Genomic DNA, 26,121 nt, shown 5'->3' on the forward strand with positions numbered 1-26,121 from the left:
ACGTTACTCTTTTGGGTTGTGCCCGGCCGGGCCCCATGCGTGCTCTCGCCTGGCTGCTTCAAACCAAAATAACTGTCTTCCTGTGTCTTTTAAGCCATAGGTTCTTGAGACATTTTTGTGGGTCTACTCATAAAAGAGATGTTTACCAAATCTGAGGTTGCTAAGTAAAACTATCAGCAGGGGCTGCATTTTTTTGTAATCTTGTGTAGTTTCCATGCATTTATAGTCCGATAGCATCAAATATGGCTTCTGTACGTCCAACTTGATAGTTTCTTTTAAGTGACAATTTGAATAGCTCAGTTAACTCTTGGCCCAAGTACACCTCCAAGCCACTAGGGGGCAGCACATCATCTTCCAATCTCGTATGATAGCCTTTAAAAAACGGTTATGTTAATCTCCCCATATGGATCCAGTTAGCTGATGAGATCGTTGACTTCAGACATAATGACGTCAGAACAGGCTATGTGAGATTTCTTGAGTCTTACACACACACACACAGTAGGCAGGTGTGAAGCGACAAGGTCATTGTCATAGCTGAGCAGGTGCTGCTCAAAGGGATTTTTTTTTTGTAGGGGGGAATGCGACAGTCTGGCGCGTGGGAGCTGATGAGGCGAGGTGCAAAGGTATGGTGGCAAGGGCAACAAACAAACAATGCAGTAACTTTGTAAACAACAGAGAATCAACAAATGTTTCATTTGGTTGACATACTTGTCTTGGGCAGACTTCGGATCGTCTCTGAACGATTTTCTATACATGCCTCCAAGCCATCTTAGAATTTCAAATTAGGGTTTTAAACAAGGTTTAGTGTTTCAAATCAGGGTTTCAAGACAAGGTTAGGTTTTCAAGTCAAGGTTTGAACGTAGGGCTTTTAAGCCTTGCCATAAGATTTCGAGATAGGGTTTCAAGCCTAGGTCATGTTTCAAATTGGATTTCAAATTAAGGTTTCAAGCTAAGGTTAGGGCTTCAAATTAGAGTTTGAATTCACAGTTAGGGTTCCAAGTTAAGGTTTTATATTGTGTCACCGTGGAAATAATTGAAGTGATCAGCATGTTAATGTTCTGGTGACTCTGCCGCTTCCGAGCCCCCCACACGCGGGAGAGAAAACGTCGCCGTATTGCCCATTTTCTTTTCAGGCCATCAATAATAATGAGGCGTTGTTGTATATTCATGTGCTGTGACCAACGAAACATACTCTACCATGCATGCTCTATCTACCCTATCCTAACCTAACCTGTTGTGTCGTGATCAAGGCTCCTTGTAGTTTGTCTTCCAGGTGTGTTTAAATGGCGGCCGGTGCGCAGGTGCTAAAGAGGCATTTAATGCGAGCATGTGGGCTGGCAGCACATCAGGATGCCCCATCGAGCGTTTAGGCCCGCCGCCAAGCTCCCGTAGGACACTGGATGCTCTGTTTGCACACTGGCCAAGATCCTAACACCTAAACAAGGCTGCAAGACTGACCGGGGACAGACAGACAGACAGACAGACAGACAGACAAAAAGCAATGATAAATGAAAACAATTGCAATAACAACACCTCAGTTTGAGAGAAAAGAGAAAACATACAATAGCAACACCACCAGAGTTTTCATGGGAGACAGACAGAGGGACAAGAGACAACAAAAAGCAATGACAAATGAGAACTATGGCAATTACAACAGTCTTTAGAAGGGACAGAGAGAAAAGAGACAATGAACAATTGCACCTTAATTTGAAAGGGTATGGATGGAGAGACGAGAGACAACAAAAAACAAAAACAAATGAGAAAAATAGCAAAAGCAACACCCTCTCAGTTTGGCAGAGGGCAGAGAGAAAAGAGAATAAAAAGCAATACCAGTCGACCAAAATATCAATAACGATATCTTTTTGAGGAGTAATAACCCCCCCAAAAAAATAGAAATACCAAAACCTTCTTAGTTTAAGAAGGGGCAGACAGAGAAAAGAGAGTCAACAAAAAGCAACACAAAAGACAACAATCACAATAGCAACACCTCGGTTTGAGGAGAAGAGGAAAGAGAAACATATCAAAGAAAGGAAATACCAAAGAAAAAGTTGTTAGTTTGAGCTTATTTTCTATTTTCACGAGAAAGAATGTATTTGTGTTTGTATTTTTATCGAAAACATCAAACAAAAGTTCATATTGCTTTTTTTCCTGGCAAATATGGAAGAAAATATCAAAGTTCTTCTTATTCATATATTCTAAAAAGAAAATGATGTATTGCTATGAGAAAACATGAATGAAAAATAGTGAAAAATATGTTAATCCGAGTACATATTTGTATTTTACAATAAAACATTAAATAAATGTATAAAAGGTGTTATTATGAGTACATAATTCGCCATAGAACTAAGAAAACAAACAAGTTGTTGATAAGTACAGTTTTGTTCTTACAAATATGAAAATATATGTGTATATATAAATATATATATATATATGTGAATATGAATAAGATATATATATATTACAAATATGAAAGCATTAACGTTTACTTTTGATGTTTTCTTGGATGTTTTATTTTTGTTCATGTTTTCTCATAAAAATACAAAACTGAATTAACAACTTTTACCTTTGTTGTTTTATTAATTTGATGTTTTTCTTGCAAAGAAAAATACAAATATGAACTCATTTTTACTAGAAAACATCAGATAACAAAAAATTGTATTTGTTTTTTTTAAAACCAGAAAACGTTGTCGAACAACATCAAAGATGAAGTTTATTTTGTTCATTTTTTCTCATTAAAATACATTAACAACTTTTACATTTGATTTTTTCTTTGACATTTTCTCACCCAAAAACATGCAAACATGAACTCGTTTTTATGAGAAAAAGTCAAATAAACCTTCAAAGAAATCAGCAAATAAAAACAACAAAGAACAAATGATAAATATGGGTTAATATTTGTATTTTTACAAGAAATAAAATCAAAGAAATTATCAAAGGAAAAGTTGTTAATGTGTTCTAAATTACATATGCCATGACAAATAAGAGCACATTACATTCTAGTTTTGATCTTTCAGTTTTTTTCTTGTAAAAATCCAAACTCATAATCAACTTTTACCTTTGATGTTTTAAGTTTTCTTGCAAAGAAAAACAACAAATACGAAATGTATTTACGAGGAAACATCTAATCAGAATAACAAAAAACAAATTGTTATTTTGAGTTATATTTGTATTTTTATGAGAAAACATAAAAGAAAAAGTTATGTATCGTTGTTCGGCACGGTGCCCCAATCAGCAAAGCTGCTATCATGATTAACATCTGTGTCATCCAATGATGAGTCAGGCGTCATTGAAACGATGCAGTTAGACGGAAACCCCATCACCAAGAGAGGAGTAACACATGCGGACTCGGTTTTTTGTTTGTTTGTTTATTTTGTTTTGGGTTTTGCTATCATAAAAATGAATGCAACTCGTTTGTCCTCTGTATCCCCACAACAGAACAGCTGGATGAGGAAGAAGATGAGGAGAATTCCGACAAATTAATCACCGTCTGTTCCAGCGAACCAGCGAGCGAGAGAGGCAGCGTTAAACAGAGAAAGAGAGAGAGAGAGAGAGAGAGAGAGAGAGAGGAGGGGGAGCCTGACGCAGTGTGACTGCCACAAACGGAGGAGAGAATGAGCAGGAGAGAGGAGAGCGAGTGAGGAAGAGGAGGCAGTGCATCACATCACACCACCAACCCCCCCCCCCCCCAAAAAGCAGCCTCGCTGACATCCAGCCTTACACCTCGCACGCTCCTCACCGTGCCCGAGGAAGGAGCGCTCGAACCGGCGAAAGAACCACCGGTCATCCACGACGACCACCAAAGGAGAGAACGGAACGTTTTTAACCCGAGGAGGAGCTCCGGTCGGTGTGTCGCAGGCGTCCAGGTAGGAGCCTGGAAGCGGAGTTTTTGCGCAGGAAAACTTTGACATTCCTGCGCAAACATATGCTTGCGTGTGTGTGATGCATGGTAGGCATGTGACTTCATTAGGTACACATGCATCCAATGAGCGGCGATAGAGCTGTTTGTAATATTTGGACCCTCCGATGTGGCCAAATAGACAGAATATTAGGTACAGCCGTAATGACCTTTGATGTGATCTAATTGAAGGGTGCGGGTGTACCTAATGAAGTGCCCCGCGGTGTAATGCCGGTAATGGTGTACAGGACCTTGGACAGCGACTTTGCTGTGTTTTTTCTAATTGTTTTTTGTTAGTTTGTGACATGTTACAAATGACATTATCATGAATTTTCTCATTCTTGCAGAAAATCCGTTTGCATCCTTAAACTGACATTTTACACGTTTTTAGTGCTGCTGTTTGTTTCCTCACTTTAAAAACTTCCATCCACATGTTATGGATCATTTTACATGCGTATAGTGCGTTGGAATTGCCAATTATGACAAATGTGGGTCTTATTGTGCTTTCAGGATGCTCTTCTAGTGTTGCCTTTAATTACCTTGTTTGAAGCTGTACAATCGAGTGTCGGAAGGTGCACAGTGGTACACTCGCCTGACATTGGCGCGGGGAGCGTGGCTTCAGTTCCCACTCAGTGACGGTGTGAATGTGAGTGAGAATGGTTGTCCGTGTCTATATGTGCCCTGCAACTGACTGGCGACCAATTCAGGGTGTAGTCCGCCTTTCGCCCGAAGTCAGCTGGGATGGGCTCCAGCGCCCCGCGACCCTAACCAGGATAAGCGGTGTTGAGAACGGATGGATGGATTATTTTATTTTAGTTACAATATTTTATATTTACAATTTGTGTGTGTATATATATATATATATATATATATATATATATACACACACATACACACACACACACACACACACACACGTGGACACACTAAATTTGCCAAAAGTATTCGCTCACCTGCTTTGGAGCTATAACAGCTTCAACTCTTGTGGGGAGGCTTTCAACAAGGTTTAGGAGTTGATGGGAATTTTTGCCCATTCTTCCAGGAGCTTATTTGTGAGGCAACACACTCTCATCCATATCTTTATGGACCTTGCTTTGTGCACGAGTGCACAGACATGTTGGAACAGGAAGGGCTAATCCCCAAACTCTGTGACAGTCCAAAATCTCTTGGTATGCTGAAGCATTCCGAGTTCCTTTCACTGGACCTCCGGGGCTAATATTTTGGACATTTTCAGCTTTGGGGGAACAGTTTGGAGATGGCCCCTTCGTGGACTGTGCATCAGTGAACAAATCAAGGTTAATAAAGACACGGATGACAGAGCTTGATGTAAATGGACTTGACTGGCCTGCAGAATTCTGACCTCAACCCTATAGAAAACCTTTGGATGAATTAGAACGGAGACTGAGAGCCAGGCCTTCTCGTCCAACATTAGTGTGTAACCTCACAAATGCACTTCCGGAAAAATGGTCATAAATTCCCATAAACACACGGCTAAACCTTATGGAAAGCCTTCCCAGAAGAGTTGAAGCTGTTATAACTGCAGAGAGTGGACAGATATCATATTAAACCGTACAGATTAAGAATAGGATGTCACTTAAATTCATATTTGAGTCAAGGCAGGTGAGCGACTACTTTTGGGAATATAGTGTGTGTGTGTACACACACACACCCACCCACACAGGGATATACACAGGGATCTTCTTCGATGTGCGTCCCGCATCTGAGACGCACAAAAATGAGCAGGGACCCATAAAGTAAGATCAGTCTGCGTCTGAGGACACAGTACTATGGATTAGTATTATTCTGGCGTGGTGCTGGAAATCCGGGGTATAATTTTTTTTGACAAGACAAAGCTCCAGAGTGAGGCTTAAAAAAAAGAGAGAATGTCCACCTGTACCCCCAGCCGATTGCGAGTTGAAAGCAGACACATGAAACCCATCTGGTCTCTAAACCAATCAGGGATAGTGAAGGGTGGGAGGGACACTCTGGGAGGGACCCTCCCACCTCCGGGACCCTCGCCACGCTCCCTCTGATTGGCCATGTCGGTGCCTGTGTGCGTGGGTGCTCGCGCGTGTGCATGCTTTTCAAATACGGGCACTAGTGTTCTCAAAGGTACGTTTTCTGACGGAGCAAGAGCAATGGATAACACAGAAAAATTGTACAAACAGTATAAAAAAATAGACTCACAACTGTAATAGAAAATCTATACTATAGCGGGACAGCAGCGCGAGAACTGTGATATCGCGGAGGATTACTTTAGCTGTATTCCGTGATGCTAAATCACAGGGACTCATTGTTCTAGGGTTAGCTGGGATTCATTGTTTCCAGACATGTGCATCCTGGGACTCACTTCAAGTGTAAAATGTATATATATCTATATATATATATAGATATATATACACGCACACACACATAAAGAGAGAGAGAGTGTTTGTTTAACTGCAGGATGACGAAGTAGGACTCTAGATGGATTTAAAAAAAAAAAAAACTATTTAAATGTTATAATTTTTTTTAACTGCAGGGTGACTTAATGAGACATTAGTTGCATGAATTTAATTTAAATATTTACATTTTATGAATTATTTATTTTTTGTGCAGGATGTCTAAATGGGACTTTAGTTGGACTAATGTTTTTTTATTTTCATTCTGGATAACTAAATGAGACTTTAGTTGGATTAATTTAATTTAAATATTTTCATTAAATATATTTTATTAAATTTAAGATTTTTGACTGCAGGATGACAAAATGTATTTTATTAAAAAAAAATTAATTGTAGATGACTGAATTCGACTCAAGTTGAATTCATTCAATTTAATTATTTTACTTTAACGAATGAATGTTTTAGAGCCATGTTACTAAATGGGTCTTAATTGGATTAATTAAATTAAATTAGATTATTTACTTTTTTTAAAAAATTACAGGATGATGGAATAGAACTGAAATAATTAAATCTAATTTAATGTATTCATACCGGTCTTGTTTTTTTCTGAAGTCAAATAATATATTACATTTTATTTTTATTTTTTTTGTACTGTAAAATGACAAAACAGGACAGTATTAATTTCTCTTTAATTTAATTATTTCTGGCGATATAGTTATCGCGCCTTGTGATTTATTACCAAGTTCGTATTTCATATTTTCAAAATGAGACTATTTTACTTCTAAGGAATTGGCGCAGATACCCGAGTCTTTTTTAAGTGCATGACATGAACTCTTGAAAATGACATAAATTAGATGGTGGCTGACAATCAGAACCAGTGTAGAAGTCTGGAGAGAGTCATGCTAGAGCTATGCCTTAAAAGAATTTGACATTTCTATTATCCAAACATCGAATAAGGGGATGTCCTTTTGGGGGGACCAAGTGCCATTAAACTCTCACTTGGACATTTTGTGGAAGTAGTGGAATAACAAGCTTCCGATAGATAAACCATTAATCAACACTGGGGGAAACAATTGTACTTTCTTCCTTGTACAACACGGCAACTGCTGTCTGTCATACTGTATATTAAACATTAAGCCCCATCTCATAATTAAAAAGATACAGTTGTTTACAAGGAGCCACATGCTGCTTCTCCAAGACATTATCTGTTTACATGTAAGCCTGCATGACATTAATTTAAAATAACAATCTGACACCATTTTGGAGGATGGAGTTCCTCAGGGTAATGTTTTCGGTCCATTCATTGTCTATTAGGGATCTCTGGGGAAGGTATTCCAAAACCTTTGTCTGTACATTAAGGCTGCACAATATTCGAAAAAAATTATAATGCGATTTTTAAAATTTATTTATTTTTTAAACCTGCGATATATTGCGCAATGTGAAATAATACAGGGTCAGTGTTGGGAAAGTTCATTTTCTACGTGACCTAATTTAAAGTTCACCTCACCGGTACAAAAAGGAACTAGTTCTTAGTTCTTTTTTTTTCTTCAGTATGTTGCTGACGGGCTTTTCCCCTCAAAATACTGACAATTGAATTCCCCAATGTTGCCTCCCATTCAGTCCACACAAGCAGCCCGCTGCAGCTTTTACCCTACAATCTAAAAAAGCATGAGGAAAAACTTGTTGCTTGAATGGTGTTTTTGAAAACGAGGAATTAAAGCAAGAATAAGACTTTTGTCCTTAATGTGGAAACAAAAACACGCAACACGGTTTGACAGGAACGATGGTGAAAGGACATTGATAACTGCATTCCTCACAGCTCTGGCTCAGTATATTCACCAAATAATTGATCTATTCTTATATTACAAAACAATTCCATATTATCAGAGTGTGATTGTACAGTGTTTTAACTAAAGCATTCATTCACTCTCACGCCCATCTGCCATTTTAGTGTGTGCGTGTGTGTATATGGCGATGACAAGTCGGGGTAGCGGTAAGGCCATGTGGAGAGAGAGACAGGCTGGAATATGAAGTCGTCGACGGGAGTCTTTAGATGTCGCTCATCTCGCTTGCGTGACATGTTGGCGCTGCGGTGTACTCACCGGACACTTTATTAGGTACACCTATTCGAACAAACTTTGACTTTACAATTATGGCAAAGCTCATTTTTGGCAAGGTAATGAGCCCACAATGCAGTGGACTATTGTGGGTGTAGTACCGCATCATGCACGGAGCTGTTCCTAATATTTTGACCCCTTTGTTCAGAAAAAAGTAACTCGATACACTGGCTGAGGTATTACCTCCTTACCTCCCTGCAGGACATTTACAGCAGCCGCCTCACCCGCAAAGCCCTCCGCATAGCGGGGGATGCAACCCATCCGTCACACAGCCTCTTCAGTCTGCTGCAATCAGGCAGGAGACTGCGGAGTCTGCGGGTGAGGATTAGCCGACTTAAAGACAGTTTTATTCATCAGGAATCTGTCAGGAATCGGAATTCTGTGCTTGCTCTGCCCGCTCTACCTATTCTGTCCTCTGCCCACCTGAACTCTGAACTCTGACGCCCCGCAAACATGTAGAAGCACACACACTCACACACACATTACACGCACACACACGCATACACTCACACCAGACTCAGGGTCGCACCAGCCACTTTAGCAGCACTGAGGTTTTGTCATCGAATTTATAAATGTCTTATTTGCCTTGGTTCTCTGACCTTGACTATGTTGCACACGTCACCTGACCTTTGATATTTGCACATTCAATTAATACTTTTTATACTGTATATACTATAGTTTATTTAGCTTTTATATTGATGTATTGATTTTGTACAAGTAATAACATCATCAACATGTACTTTTGTAGCACCGCGGGCCCTTGTGTACTGTAATTTCAATCCTCTGCATGTGTTACGCACATTGAAGAATTGACAATAAAAGTATCTTGTACCTTGTAAAAGCTAAGAAACAGAGAAGGGGGGGTTTTTTTAATTTTAATTTTAATGAGCAGCAAAGCTAACGTAGCAGTCTACATCTTTACGCAGAACGACTCAAATGCATCTCATCTGGCACATCAGATGCTAATCAAAGTACTTTGTTGACAAAAAGCTGCTGTATAAACAGACTGAGATATAGTATAGTTTGCTGAGAAATTACGGAAAATTACGAAAAATTAACACCAGTAGCTAATTTATCAGTAACATTCATTCAGTGGGGCTCAAATGCACCACAAAGCACCACACAAGAGCTAAATCAAAGTCCTTCGCTCACAAAAAGCTCCTTGATTCATTGGCTGGGATATTATTCAATGAGGAATTAGGGAGAGGCGGCATTGTGAACGACTGGTTAGAGCGTCAGCCTCACAGTTCTGGGGACCCGTGTTCAAATCCGGCCTCATCTGTGTGGAGTTTGCATGTTCTCCCCGTGCCTGCGTGGGTTTCCTCCGGGCACTCCGGCACGGCAGATATAAACAACCATTCGCACTCACATTCACAACTTTAATTCATAGAAAAAAGTAATGGCACACGTCTGCAGTTATTTCTGCTTCTGCTGAAGGTTTCCCAAAACCTGGGCAAATTTCATGTGGATCATCTGGCAGCGAGGAAGTAAATGTGCACCACCCCCCCTTTATTAAAAAGGTAGAAAGAAAGAAATCCGTTATTTTGAGATCAAAATGTTAGAGCATTGCCCACCGCATTTTGTTTTGTTAGTCGAAAGCAAACACAGTTTAGATGGCAGAGTAACAACACATCGATAGCCCAAATGAATGCAGTGACATAGAAGATGATGTCTGTGGCAAGAACACGCGCGCACACACACACACACACACACACACACACGTACACACTGGATAAAGTAAGCGCACGGATTAATAATGCAATGCGTTCCCTGCTGGAGGCTAGTTAGCATTTCAGGAAGATTGCACCGCTTCCACCGGGGACACTCTCATTAGGAAGTTATTGTTACAAGTTGCAACTCTCCTCCACACACGCGCACACACAGGAAATGTTTGCTGAGCAAGAGCTTGCAAGCGACTTCCCTCTTTGCTGCCACGACGACAGCATCCTGGCTGGTTCGTAGCCATTTTTTTCCCTAATTGGGTTTATTTTTTAAAATATTTGAAAGTAGTCATATAGTTTTTTTTTTATTACATTTTTTCCCTCTATCTTTTTTATTTTTATTTTATTTTTTTTATTATATAGATATATACACATGCATATATACAGTATATTATTGTGTTGTAGGTTTTTTTTTAATTTTTGTAGCCTAAAACGCTCAGTACAGTATCAAGTTATTGTAAATAAATATTAAAAAAGCTTGAAAACGTTTGAAAGTTTCACATTTTATCCAAACTTACCACGCCAGTATGCTTGGTCATGGTGACATTGTTGATGGACAGTAATCATTGTAGGTGAGTCGTTTTCATGAGCCGCAGGGAATCTTGTGCTCTCTGGTTACAAATCTGTCGGCAAATGTGAACGGCTTGACAAAAACAATAAATACAAATTTTACGGTGCCAAAAATAGCATGTTTCAGACTCCAGACTTTTGTTTTGTACTCCTCAGAGTTAATGCTGCAGCCATGAAGCTCTCTCTGCTCGATGCACAATAGGCAATATACATCATAATCATCATGTGGCTGCCACGTCAATGCGCCAAATTCATCATGGTTGCCACGTCGGCACGGGATCATCTGGTATCTGTGACCCGGAAATACGTCAGTCCCATTCTCTGGCTGCATTGCGCCACAGCGCCAGTGGAACTAACTGACTTTTTCATCGGCAGTTTAAGTGACAAATGACACGTGACACTGTGTTTTATACATATATATATATATATATATATATATATATATATATATATATATATATATATATATATATATATATTAGGGGTGTAACGATTCGTTTTAGCAACAATCGCGATTCGTGGTTACCAATTTGATTCAAGGACGATATTGGTTTATTTAGCAACATGAAATTTGGTAGTCATGTCTATCATGAGTAGAGCCACAAAAAAAAAAAAAAAGTCTCAAAAAGATCCGCCTGAAAAAAGACAAAGGAAGTCTGCCATTTTGGTTTGTTTTATTTTGGGCAGTTTTCAAGGGATTCTTCAACAACCGACTTGTCCTCGAATATGAGCTTTTGCCCTTGAGTGTGATCGGAGCATGGTGGTGAAATTTGTTTACTCGTCATAAAACACAGGATTTTAGTAACTCACTTCCACATTGGTCACAAAAGCACCCAAAGCCAGTTTAGAACATGAACATGAAATTTGGTAGACATGTTTATTCTGAGTGGACCCACAAAAACGTCTCTAGAAGCTACAACTGAAAAGACACGGGAAGTCTGCCTTTTGGATTTTGGAGCTGCAAAATTTGAAGACTCCTCATATAACATTTTTACATTTTAAAACCTTTTTTAACATTTTTACTTGGCAGTGTCACTTTGCAACATGAACTTTGGTAGGCATGCCTATAATGAGTAGACCCACCAAAATGTCATGACTAAAAAGACACGGGAAGTTTGCCATTTTGATTTTGAAGTGGCAAAGTTTTAAGACTTGTAAACCACCAAAATATTTTTTGTTTTAAAAATAGAGCCCCTGTAGCCAATGTCACTTTGCAACATGAACTTTGGTAGGCATGCCTATCATGAGTAGACCCACCAAAATGTCATGACTAAAAAGACAAGGGAAGTTTGCCATTTTGATTTTGAAGTGGCAAAGTTTTAAGACTTGTAAACCACCAAAATATATATTTTTTAAAAAATAGAGCCCCTGTAGCCAATGTCACTTTGCAACGTGAAATTTGGTAGGCATATCTGTCTTGAGTAGACCCACAAAAAAGTGTCAAGAAGCCATGCCTTATTAGAGACAGGAAATCTGCCTTTTTGATTTTTAAGCAACAAAGTTGTTAGAAATCCTAAAACACAAAATCATTTTGTAGTTTTAAAAATTGAGCCCCAGTAGCCAGTGTCACGTAGCAACATGAAATTTGGTGGGCATATCTATGATAAGCAAACCCACAAAAAAGTCTCATGGAGCCATGCTTGAAAACACACAGGAAGGCTCCCATTTTGGTTTGAAGTGGCCATTTGAGGGGAATTTTGCCTATTTTAGAGTGATCCATCAGTGACCGTTTTGTCCTACAACTTTTGTCCAACTGCTACCAAATTTGAACCACGAATAATAGACAGATAGGCGATGCTAGATCGTGAAGACTATGACTTTTCGGCATTGCGTGTATTCGAAGCGTAGCGTTGAAGTTTTTAGCTTTAAGTTGTCACCTGGCAAGTGACATTGCCATACACAAAATACTGTATATTGCTTGTCACTGTGATGGCAGCAACGGTTTGAGACGCAAGCATATACTGTAGCTTGCAGTACGTCCTTGCGTGCTCGCCGTGACGCACAAAGCCTCGCACGGCCCCTCCCACCCGCACCCGGCCCGCACCCGCACCCGCACCCGGCCCGGCCCAAGCAATCTGGGCCTTATTGTGAGGGACATCTCTGTGCTTTAATGCAATTTGTAGGAGGAGGGAGCCAGAGAGGGATGACTGATGTATTGACTTCTATATAAGAGCAAGGCTGCAGGGATAATCTCATTTGGGCTTGCTGTGATGAGATTCTGGCCTGTTTTCTCTCCAAGATGATGTGACTTTGCTCCTGACATCACATCATCTCTTTTTCTCAGTGTGTATCTGTGTGTGTGTTTGTGTGCGCGTGTTTGTGTGTGTGTGTGACTGCGATTTTATCTGCCAGCGTTGTGTTGTTCTGACTCTAAATGTCTTCCTTTCTTCTAAATTAATGTCACAGAGCTTTTTTAAACAGCATTTTAATATTAAGGCCCGAGCATGTGGCAAATTTGCTTTTCCATACTCAAAAGATCACCAGTACTTGCGGGCGTATTCATTCCGGTGGAAAATGTACTTCAGATAGCGGTTGCTGCTGTGACCCTAAAAGGCTGGCTGGGTACCAACTGACAGGATTAAAAAATAAATACAATAAAATTAGCCCCCGAAACCAGTTTACTTGAGCAACTTCAAATTTGGTAGGCATGTCTGTCATGAGGAGACGGACAAAAAAAGTCTCTCGAAGTCATGGCTGCAGAGACAGGAATTCTGCCATTGTGGTTCAAAGCAGCTCATTTTGGCCATTTCCATGGGTCCCTCAAAGTGGAACTGGTCCTAGAGACACAGGAACCCGTTATAAAGATTTTGACAGATCAAAATTATAGGACATATACGAGACAGATTGGTGACACTAAATTGTGAAACACTTGAGTTTTTGTCAGTGGGTGTACGCGGGGCAAGGCACTGAAGTTTAACGACTTGTCATCAAGCACAGATCTCTTACAACTCCACAGGGGTCCAAAATAATTCAGCCTCGGAAGAAAGTTTCACTTAGCAATATGAAATTTGGTCGACATATCTGTCCTGCGTAAAACCATAAAAAGATTTAAAGAAGCCGTGCCCAAAAAGGTTGAAGGGGCCATTTGAGGGCAAATCTGGCCGTTTTAAGGAGACTGTCAAAAGTGAACGCGTCCTAGCGATTTGTCCAATAGTTAAAAAAACTGAAGTATGTATGCTAAACTGATGGACGACATTAAATTGTGAAACGTTTGGGTTCTTGTCAGTGTGTATAGGCTGCATGGCAGCGAAGTTTGATGACTCGCCATAAAATACCAAATCCTAATAACGCCACAAAGTCGCAAAAGAATTCAGCCCCCAAACCAGTTTCCCTTAGAAACATAAATTGCTTGGCACGTCTGTCATGAGTAGACCAAAAAAAAAAAGTCGAGTCCATGCCTCAAAAGACAGTCTTCCATTGTGGTCCGAAGCAGCCATTACAGCCTCAGTTGACTGTTACCAGGGCTCCTTCAAGGACTAAGAAACATTACATGTAGTTACGATTCGAGTCATTCAAGAAGACGTCCGCCTGCATGGCTTGACACTCGCCCCCGCCCGATTGGCTCCCTGTTTCGTCGTTAGCCAGGATTCCCGGCGTTGTCATGGTAATGCACGTCTGCGGGAGATCTAAGGGGGGATAGGGGAATCAGGATCAGCTAACAGGGAGACAACTGGGCTACATTGCCAGCGTCTAGAATTTATGCGATCCCTGCGAGCCTTTTTTATTTTGTGTGTGTGTATAAGAAATACTTTTCTGTGATATTTTATCATTCAGACAGAATATCAAAGTGAATCACTTTGACTTTGAAGTAGTGGCTTGAGGGGTGATTTATTTGCTCAACTGCAGAGAGGACCAGGTGTCCGTTAAGGTGTTAACTACAAGGGAGGCCTTTATTTCTGCAAATTCAAAGCATGTGTACTTATGTATATGAGAGGCAAATACCTCCCACCTCAAGCCTCTATTATCATTTTGGTAGCCATTGATCGTATATTGATATTGTATAATTTTGTTAATTGTGTCATACAAGTGTGTGTGTGTGTGTGCGTGTGGGAGCGTGTGCTTGTGTATGTGAGAGACAAACTAAGCGAGAAATGAGTTTTGCTCTCTGACAGCTGTTGGCACACAATGTGTTCGAAGTGTGACACGCACTGAAAAGAAGCATTTTGTGTCTGTGTACGTGTGTGTGTGTGTGTGCGTGCGTGTGTGTGCGTGCGTATATCGTCAGAGCTCACACGTCCTCGTCGACTTACTTTTGACACTTTGTGACGACTTCACATTGTTGTTCTGTCACGTTGACAGGCTCCAATCGCTTCGCTTTGCGCCGACTCGTATCCCGTCAGTAGTCACAATATTAGGTACACCCGCGGTGTCTAACTAGAGCCGTATCCAATTTTCGGGACTGACATACCCAGAGTTGTTGCTAATATTTACGTGGCTACATATAAGATCGATAAGATAAGATCGATAGGTATAAATGTAAATAAGAATGGGGACAATTCATTCAAATCAATACGAAAAATATCCCAAACCAAAGATAACAACAAAAGCCTCAGCTATATACATTGACAACAGCATTAACAACAGCATCGGCAATAGTAACATTATGAACACCAAGAACCGCAGCAAGCATCAACAACAGCAGTGACAACACCATCAACAGAAACAACAACATTATCCACAACAACAATATCCACATCATAAAGAACATCACAAGCAACACCAACAGCATCCTCAACAACATCATCGGCAACGGCAACATCATCATGAACAGCAGAAATGGAAACATCATCATCATCATCACCATCACCAGCAGCAGCAACAACAGCGACGGCATCAGCAAGAGCAATAAAATCATGATAAGCATCATCAGCATGTCAACATTAAGAACGTCATCAACAACAACACCCGTCTGAACGGCACCAATATCAACAACGCTATCATCAATATAGAAACCTGCATCAAGATAATCAACGTCATCAACATATTCAAGATCACCAACAACATAAGCAACCTCCAGAAACACCAAACTACATCGTCATCATCAACACCACCAGCAAGAAGCAACCAGCAATTACATCAATCACAAACTATATGGCATCAACTACATCAACAACATTATTAATAATCAACATCATCACATTAATATTGACATCACCAACATAATCATCAACATAAAAGCCATTAGCAACATCCACAGAATCAAGACCAACAACAACACAATCTACCTAATCAACTAAATCAACATCATCGTCACCATCATCGAGAAAACTCACTAAAATAATCAGCAACCAAATCATCATCCTCATCATCGTTATAACCATTCTAATCATCATCAGTAACATAAAATCAAAAGAATCAATATAAAAAACATAATCAACTTAACATCAACTACATCAATGTCATCATCAAGCTCACCCCCCCAAAAAACTAAAAATTAATCAGCAACTACATCATCACCATTAACAGCAACAAAATAAACTACATCAATGACATCAACTACATTAATGACAATATCACTCCAAAAACATCCTCAACAGCGATGTGCTCATCATCATCATCATCATCATCATCATCTCCCCCTTCAGTATGATGCCAGTCTAGTTGTAGACTGCAAAACGTTCCATACACTTCTTGCATTGGATGTCATCGGCTGGCGCAGGGCGACCTGACGCTGTGACAAATGAACGTCACACTCGTTTCCCCTTTTCTCCATCAAGTGTTGCTGTTGTCGCAGATAGGAGGAGCCACCACCAAGTTTGACAACAGCTCTGATAGAGAACTTATCTTTAAACAGCAAAAAAAAAAAAAAAAAAAGACTAATCATCTCTGCTGCTGTTTTTCATCATTGTCAAGTCAGATAAGAAGGAATTTTCACATAAGTCCAGGAGAAAGGTGACAGCGCACACGCAAGGATAGAAAGAGCAATGTTCAAAAGGATCTTCGTTTTGTCTCTCACAGTATTTAGTCTTTTCCGCAGCGACCATTTTAGGCTCATTTGTCCATGTCACAAATTTTAACTATAGTGAATCCCAACATATTCAGTTTGGCTTGATGGATTTGCACATTTTCGGATTTTTTTTTACCCTGTCCCTCCATTATTTGCTGAAAATCTTTATTACTTTGACGCCCTCTGGGGATTATTGATGTTGTCGTTAGTTTTAGGTGTTGGGTGGCGGCACGGTGACCGACTGGTTAGCACATCTGCCTCACAGTTCTGAGGCCCCGGGTTTAAATCCGGCCTTGCCTGTGTGGAGTTTGCATGTTCTCCCCATGCCTGTGTGAGTTTTCTCCGGGTACTCCAGGTTTCCTCCCCCATTCCAAAAACATGGATGGTAGGTTATTTGAAGACTCTAAATTGGCCGTAGGTGTGAATGTGAGTGCCAATGGTTGTTTGTTTGTATGTGCCTTGCGATTGGCCGATGACCAGTTCAGGGTGTATGTAGCCCACCTCTCGCCCATAGATAGCTGGGAAAGGCTCCAGCACGCCCGCGACTCCGTTTTGTTAGCGGTCCTTGAATGCACAGATACAAGCGAAAGTATGTTTTTGCTTCTCTCCGGATCCATTGTTTAATAGCTGTGTAGTCTACTTTGCCATTACAATTTTCCTGTATTCCCAAACATTTATTATTGTGTTTACGTAACAAAAGATTAGTTTAATTATTTATCACTTTGTGGTAGCGTGTTATTTAGGCTAGTATGCTCGCTGATACTATTGATGAGCTTCATGTGAAGGTGGTTTGCTTGTGTTGAATAATTTAACTACCTAAAACAGTCATTTATGTAACATGGATGATGATAGTGTACATGCTAGATGAATGGTGTTGGTGCTTTTTGATCCTCTCCATTCTCTTCTGGCATCTATACCCAATACAAACCCCTTTTAGGGGGGTGTCAATTATCAAATGTCAAATTTTTGCTAATCGCAGCAGGGCAGTGGAGAGTTTTGCTCTGGTTGATGCAAGGACACTTGGTCGAGTTTTCTCAAGTAAACCCAACAACCTGCCTTTTAGATCAAATTCCCATATTGCTCTTGAAAACACTTTATGGCTTTTTTTTAACAGAACTAAACAGATTTTAAATGTGAATTACTCTCTCCAGACTAGTGTCTTACAAAATGGCAGTGGTGAAGTCCCTCCTGAAGAAGAGTAATTTAGACCACAGAAAAATGTCTCAAGAAGTCATACCAAAAAGACAAAGGAAGTGTGCCATTTTGCTTTGAAGCAACCCAGTGAGCTTCAGAAACAAACAACTCTTGAAGGTTTTTGTTAGATTGCTACCAAATGCGAACCACGTATACTAGACAGATGGACGACAATGAATTGAGAAGAATTTGAGTTTTTCATAGCGTGTGGGCAGAGCACGGTGGGGAAGTTTGATGAGTCCCTGTAAAGCACGAAACTTAAAAAGGAAAAAGGAAAAAAAAAAAATCAGCACTTCTATCCAGTTTCATTTAAAAACATGAAATTTGGTAGGCATGTGTAGCATTAGTAGACCCACAGAAAAGTCTCAAGAAGCAATGCTCAAAAAGATCCAGGAAGTCTGCCATTGTGGTTTGAAGTGTCCATTTTATGCTCTTTTCGGATTTGCAGGGGTCCTTCGAAAGCAAACTTGTCTGACAGATTTGTCTGTTGGCCACCAAATTTGAAGCTATACTCGACAGATGAATTACACTCAATTGTGACACATTTTACTTTTCGTCATTGCGTGTGGGTGACGCGTGGCATTCCACGAACAATGGGTAACACTACAACACATTCATTTTGAGTTTTCGACTTTCCGTGTGGACAAAATGGAATGAGTCGCCGTAAAAAACAAACTCTAATAAAAGAAATGCATAGAGGTAATAACTCTGACCATCATTTCATTCCGTGCTTTAGATTAGCAGCACTGCCTACTTACCGTCTTAATTCCTATGAAAACATGACGGGTGTGCTTAGTTTATCACACGCCTCTGCTGCATGTTGGATTAGTTGTTAAATAAATAACGACAGCTTGTAATATGTTGGTATGTGTTTCATCTGAGGTGGTACTTACTTCATTTTAAGACTCCGAAAGGAGTACCAGATGTACAAATATTTATGTACAGTATGTATTATAAAATTAGTGCATACATTTTATATGGAGTCACAGCTACAGTCAACACTCTGAAGACATCAAACTTGCAATTGAAAAGGAGCTTCCCCCCCACGCGCACACACACACACACACACACACACACAAGTCTTCTCTCTGCATATGCGCCACAATCCGCGCTTGATTTCCAGAGAGAGTTGCTGCTTAGCATCAGCTGGCATCCAAACGAGCTGACTCAATACACACACAGATGTGCAGCAAAGCAAGTGGAAAGAGGCTTTTAGACCTTTGCCAGAGACTTTCAGAGATTAGTCTTAGTTGTGCTACGTTAGCATGGTGGTCAACTTGAGTGGAGAAGCCCGTTCGTCACTCATCAACAGCGGGGTCGAAGTCAGGATGTCTTGTCCGACGCTGGGAGCGTCGTCAGCGTATGACTGGCACTATAGACAACAACATGAATATCAACCACATGTATGACATAATCAACAACATAATGTCATCATCATCATCATCACCATCATCATCAACAACATGAACTATGGCATCAACGACATTCACGAAAGCATAATCCACATCAACATTATCATCACCATAAAAAACAATGAAAAAAGAGAAAAATAACGCAAATCAAGGAAGTTGAATAGCATAACTAAAATAAATGGTGTTACTAATAAATGGAAAAGAATCCATTTATTTCCATCCATTGTGCTCAGAATGAACTTAACTCTCATCACAGTGAATGCTGTGTGAAGTAGCAGATTTCGTGTCATTAAACATTAAAGCTATATTATAGCGGTATCTCAGACTAAAGTCACACACTACACACTCGCATAAGGTTTATTTAACGACCTTGATATATAGTTATTAAGATGTAAATGCAACATAAAAGTGTGTCCTGATCAGCAAAAGGTCCTGAAGCCAATCACACTAATGAGATCCCCTGGGATGCGTGTGCGTGCGTGCGTGCATGTTTCCTTCCTTAAGATGTACTGTACTCTCTTTTTTTCTGCCATAATGCATCTTCCGTGTGTGTGTGTGTGTGTGTGTGTGTGTGTGTGTGGTTGTGTGCATGCAGCTCTATACAGTGTCTCCTACAGCTTGACTGCGATCCATGCTGTGTCGCGAGTCATACGTCATCATTTTGACAGTGAAAAAGAAATGAAGCTTTGGTATGAAGCAGATAGAGTATCAAATTGTTAGGTGAGAGCACAACTGATGACAAGCTATTAGACATTAGACAGGGCTGTAATCAGAATTAATTATGGCTTGTTATCATGTGGTGATCATGTCGCTCTGAGGCATATTAAAGCTGGAAGGATTAAACAAATATTAGGACACATCAACAAGGACATCGATAACATTAACAACAACTTCAACCCCAAAAATCGACGACAGCAGCAGCAACATCATCGGCATCATCAATCATTAACAACGTCATTAACAACAACATGAAGAACAACCTTAACAACCACTAAATTTAGCAACAACAACAACAATGAAATCATCATTAGCATTACCTACACCATTCAAACAAAATCAGGAGCACCAACAACATAATCAAGAACAAAATCACCATCAACAACATCATCATTAAGTTTGTCATCATTAACAGCAAAATCAACAACAAAATCACAAGACATCATCATCAACAGCGTCATGAACAACAGCAAGATGTTTTTGATTATGTTGATGGTGTCATCAACAACATGATCAACAACTTAATAGCACCATCGACAACAAAATGTATAACATCATCAAGTACCGCATATCAACAAATTAATCAACAGAAACATGATAAATGTTGTTTTTTTTGTGAACTTCTTGGTACACTTGTATTACAGCTACAAATATTAAATCAGTCAATCACAACCAACCGCTCGTCTTCATTACATTTGCCTTGCCAGTTATTGCTAGGCAGACTTCACAGGTCTCGGCAGGTAGGTATCCACTCAACTTGTGCCGCACACTCAAATCTCTGAATATTAGAAACGCCGAGGCGTCAACACTTGGCTTCGTTACATCTGCCTTGTCCCTTGTTACTAGGCGGATTTCACAGGTCTCGGCAGGTGGGTAACCATTCCACTGTTCCCCATTTTCCACTGCCTGTAACTGTCCTAATACTTTTAGATGGACAGACTGGATCCAGACAGCCTTTTCTGAATCTCTCTTATTTGTGCAGAGAGAGTTTATTTCAAAAGGGACGCAGCAACATGTTTGCTCAGTGACCCGCGGTGGAGGACGAGGTGCGCCCATCTAATAAATGTCAGGTGAGATAGCGCCACCATAGCAACCGGGCTGCACCCACACCAGGGCGGGCAGAGTGACAGCTGCCCCCGGAGTCTGAGCAGTAACAATAAAGTTGTACGAATTGTGTCTGGCATCAAGTCATGGCATTTATAATCAAGCTCTATGAATTCTGCCTAGTAACAAGTGATGGGGGAGTTATAATCGAGATCTACAAATTGTACCTAGCAACAAGTGTCCTGGGAGCTTCTATGAAGGCCTGCGAATTCTGCCTAGCGACAAGCCACAGGGAGTTATTATTGAGTTCTGTGGGTCATATATAATCAACCCATGCAAATTTTGCTGAGCAACAACCAGCAGGGCAGTTATAGTCAACCCTGATGAATTCTGCCAAGCAACAGTGATGGGGCCGTTGAAGTCAAGCATAATGAATTCTGCCTGGTGACAAGAAGCTGGGCAGTGACATTCAAACCCTACAAATTCCATCTATTGACAAGGGGCCAGGGGTTATTAGTAAGCCCCATAAATTCTGCCTGCTAATAATTGAAGGGCCACTTACAATCGAGCCCTATGAATTCTGCCTGGCAACAAGTGACGGCGCAGTTACAATCAAGCTCTAGCGATTCTACTTAGCAACAAGTGACAGCACTCTTAATTTTGCCCAATAACAAGCAGCGGGGTGGCTATAATCGAGCCCTACAAATTCTGCCGAACAGAAAGTGTCTGGGCATTTGACATCAAGCCCTACGAATTCTGCCTAGCAACAAGTGGTGGAACACCTTCTGCCTGGCAAAAAAAAAGGAGTGGGGCAGTTACAATAGAGCCCAAAAAACGTCTGCCTAGCAACACGTGTTGGGGCAGTTCTACTGAAGCCTTGTAAAATCTTCCAAGGAATCAAGTGAAAGGGGGGTCGTAATTATTGGATGCCCCAGAGCTCTCTCATCCTTCCCCTTAGGGGTGACACGCTGCTAATTTTCCCGGCTGTCCTTGCGTGTGCGATACTGACAGAGACGACGACAGTTGGAGCGATGTCACCTGTGATGGATGAGGCCTCTGGGGAAGACGAAAAAATGCTAATGTGAGCATCCACAGCCTATTGAGCCGCTCGCCCGTGGCATCTTGGCAGCCGCCAATCTGCATGCCGTGATACGGCCGCCCGTCAACCAGCATCTGAAATAGTGCACCATCATTCCCTGTGGCGGCGGGTCCATCTTCTTCTTCGCTCTTATCGCGCCAATGCTGATTTATCTCTGTGGTCCATACTTTAGGACACTGTTGAAATGTACTTTTCTAATGAGAGTCTGGATAAAAATGCAAATACAGGAAATTATTTTTGAGGTGACTTTGGCACCTGTGGGGAACCTTTTACGTATCAATGCTACTCAAGTAATGTTGAGTTGCTGGTGCATTTCAGTCTGCCGAGGGCCATACTAAATATATGAAAAAATATACTTACATTTTTTTGTATTACAATTAATTGATTGTTATATAATCAAGCCCTATTAATTCTGCCTGGCAACAAGTGGAAGGGCAGTGATAATCGAGCCCTGAGAATTATACTTCACGACAAGTGGTGACGCAGTTACAATCCAGCCCTATGAATTGTGTCTAGCAGCAAGTAGCTGGGCAGTTATAATTGAGTCCTACGAAATCTGCCTAACAACAAGTGGCCTTTATTCTTCTCTGTCACATCCATTTAAAACCTTGTTCTGTGCGACTCAAATTTTCAATAAATATCCATCATAATACAAAGAACCACAGTGGCAGTGTAAAAAAAACTCCAATGTTGCAGTAAAACTGTTCCCACACAAAAGGGATACGGAGCCGCCATTCTGCATGACCAAGCAACAAGACAGGACAAGTTTAAAAAGAAAAGAAAAGAAAAAAAAGTGGCCAGGAAATCATATTTGAGTTCAATGTCTTCTGCCTGTTGACAAGAAGCAGGGTGGTTATAATCGAGCTCGATGAATTTCTGCCTTGCAACAAGCTTCTGATGGAGTTCTGCCTAGCAAGCAGTTATAATGGAGCCCTACGAATTCTGTCTAGCTAAACGCGGCAGGGCAGTTATATATGGAGCCCTACAATTTCTGGATAAAAACAAGTGGTGGGACAGTTTTAATTGAGCCCGTGAAATCTGCCGAACAACAGGTGTGGGGGGTGGGGGGGGCAGTTATAATCAAGGCAACAAGTTTTTGGGTCCCTGCGAATTCTGCTTAGCAACAAAAAGCAGGGCACTTTTAATTGAACTCTACGAATTCTGTCTAACAAGTTTCTGGGCAGTCACAAAGGAGACCTACGAGTTCGGCCGAGGAACAAGTAGTGGGGCACTTATATTGTAGCCCTACAAACTCTGCAACAACAAGTGTGTAACATTTCCCGGCTTTGTGAAATAGTGATAGTGATGGCCACGGCAGCTCTTTTGAGTGTAGCTCAGCTCAGCTACCGCACATATCCTTCCGTGTCCCCTCTACATCCACACAGGCTTAGGCCGGCCGGGGAGACTTGTCTGCATTCCACCACAATGGACAGCGTCATTGACACCAGCACCCGGGCGTCCTGCTCAACTTATTATTATTATTATTATTATTATTATTATTATTATTATTATTATTAAACACAAAGCTTTAATAATCGCATTAGAGACACAAAGGGGATGATATGTATGTGTACATATCTACGTTATTTGAAATGTCTTTTTAGTCTTTTCAAATAAATTTCCCCACTTAAACTCCCTTGTACTGTCGAATCTAACTTGCATGTTGGTCTCCTGTCCTCTCATGACTTTATGTGCAGTCTAAGATTATAGAGACACCGTCCAAGCCATGCCCCGTGTATGTGCTTGTTATCATGTGCTTGACTGACTTAGCCGTTAGCTTCAAGAAACAGCTGCCAGTGAAAGCTATTCCCGCAGGATGAGCGGTTAAAATCACTCATAAGTATGTTCACTGCGTAGTAAGTCGTTCCTTGCGCGAACGAATCACTCATCGTACTAGTTTGCTGTGAAGTTCCGCACGAATCACTCAATACGTACTAGTACATCGCTCCTTAGTGGATCACGAATGAAGATGTTCAACGAACGAATCACTCGTGGCTAACAGTACATTCAGTTCACTTTCAATTCATCAGTATTCCTCCCCCGCCTGCACGGCGCTGCCTGACGGTGGCTGCTCATTGGTCATTTGCCGAAGTGAGTGACAATGCTGGTGAATCTCAAATCACATGGCAATACGTTTAGTGAAGTCTCGCGCCCGCTTGCACTCTGGCTGCTCACTGGCCATTGGCCAAAGATTCAGTAGTGAGTGACAGAACGCTACAGCAGTTCTGTTTCCGCTCCCAGCCAACTCCCTCACAGCGGAGGCCAAGCTCAAAGAACGAATCATTTCATAAACTGATTCGGTTCAGTACGTTCACTAAAAAGATTCGTTCATTTGAACGAAACGTTCTCGAACGAAACAACACTATTGTTAAATAGTCGGTTAACAAAGAGGCACAAGACTGAGAGCGCGGGAGATGTCACCAATGATGATAAAGTCTGGTTTCTGGCGTCCCTCCACCAGTATCGACAGAAGCATCCATCAATCCATCGCCTCAGACGCTCGAGCCGCCGGATGGATGGATTTGGCGGACTGATTTATCAAAATGGTGATTCGGGTCTAGCGAGGGTGAAACACGGGACAAAGTGGCTTCCAGTGTGGTTCCAGCATGGTTGGATAATTGGGCGTAGGTTGTTGGCACAACACATCTTAAGCCTCAGGGCAGCACTGGCTATGACCCCGCTTTTGCTTTGTTCTTGCTCCTTTCTTATTTTCCTTCCTTTTCTCCCCTCATGAACCTTCCACCTCCTTCCTCGTGCTTGTCATGTCGGAATGACATGAAAAATAGATGGATGAGCATTCCCCCGATGACGCTCAGAGCGTGACATCTACCCGATTAAACTCACGTCGCATCTGTCCTCCCCCCTGTGGTTTTGCGGAAAAGAAATGAAGATTTAGATCGTTTGCTTGTCGGGAAAAGGAATTCCTTTGGAAATAAAAAGTTCTTCTCTGGCTTCTAAACATTCTTATCTGAGTCTCCGAGCTACACTCTGCCAAGGATTTCCTCATTTTGGATTTTGATTCCAGTAGTTGCAGTATGAGAACGAATTTCATTATCTCTTATTCTCCTGCTGCCCCAGCACTGCCGAGAACCCTTGAAACAGACTGTGATGCCATCATTTTAATAAAGTAATTCCTTAGATATAGTGTATAATGAGCATCCTTGAGACTTCACAAAAGACTGATGTGAAAACAGTGTTGTGAAAAGTAAAAAAAAGTTAGATCTAAAATTGTGACTGCTCATACGCTGACAAGAACCCTTGAAACAAACTGTGGTCCCATCTATTTATGGATCGTTGATGTTTGCACATACAAATTTCCATCACCGCAGAAGGACTGAGTTTGGGACGTGAGAACTGTGACTGATTGAGTGGTGCAGAGAACCCTTCAAACAGACTGCAGTGCCATCATTTTAATAGTTATTGCTTGATATATGATAATGATCCATGAGACTTAAAAAAAGATTGGCAGTAGACTTTGCATAGAAAAAAATTGTACTGTGACTACTGGTAAAATATTTCAAAGATGTTCAGTTGAGGATCGTGACTGCTCGAGCGCTGACAAGAACCATCCACACAAATTGAAGCCTCATTATTTTAATACGCTTTTTAATTAGCTATATGATAATAATGCATAAAAACAAAACGGCAGCTCATCTCAAGGGGCTATACAGAAATACATTTTCAAAAGTGAGAAAAGATCGGCAAGCAATATGCACAGTGAAATGTTCAAAGAAGTTGGGTTGAGATTTGTGATTGCTGAAATCTTCGACAAAGATTGTGGTCCCATCATTTTTAATGGAACCTCTTGCTCAGATGGACTGTATGACAATAGTCCTTGAATGTTAGGAAAAAATTGTCCATTGTGAAACGTTAAAAGAAGTTCCTTTGAGAATTGTGGCTGCTAATGACAACACACACGGCTGTGGCACCATCATTTTAATAGAATTTCTTGCTTAGATATGTGACAATAATTGTTGTATGTTGTTAAAAGATTGGTTAAAAAAAATGAATAGAACTTGGGTTG

At 40.8% G+C, this 26,121-nt stretch overlaps 1 protein-coding gene across 1 annotated transcript in view; it reads left to right on the forward strand.

Annotated features, from left to right (window-relative positions):
• The first annotated feature begins 1,327 nt into the window (after nt 1-1,327).
• LOC133403721 (protein ELFN1-like) overlaps nt 1,328-26,121 on the forward strand; it is a 75,550-nt gene continuing 50,756 nt past the window's right edge. Inside the window, 2 exon segments of the mRNA XM_061678900.1 lie at nt 1,328-1,388; nt 3,694-3,863. Of these exon segments, the coding sequence (XP_061534884.1) occupies nt 1,328-1,388; nt 3,694-3,863 (231 nt within the window).

Source organism: Phycodurus eques, chromosome 6 (genome assembly GCF_024500275.1).
Source record: "Phycodurus eques isolate BA_2022a chromosome 6, UOR_Pequ_1.1, whole genome shotgun sequence".
Classification (NCBI taxonomy): domain Eukaryota; kingdom Metazoa; phylum Chordata; class Actinopteri; order Syngnathiformes; family Syngnathidae; genus Phycodurus; species Phycodurus eques.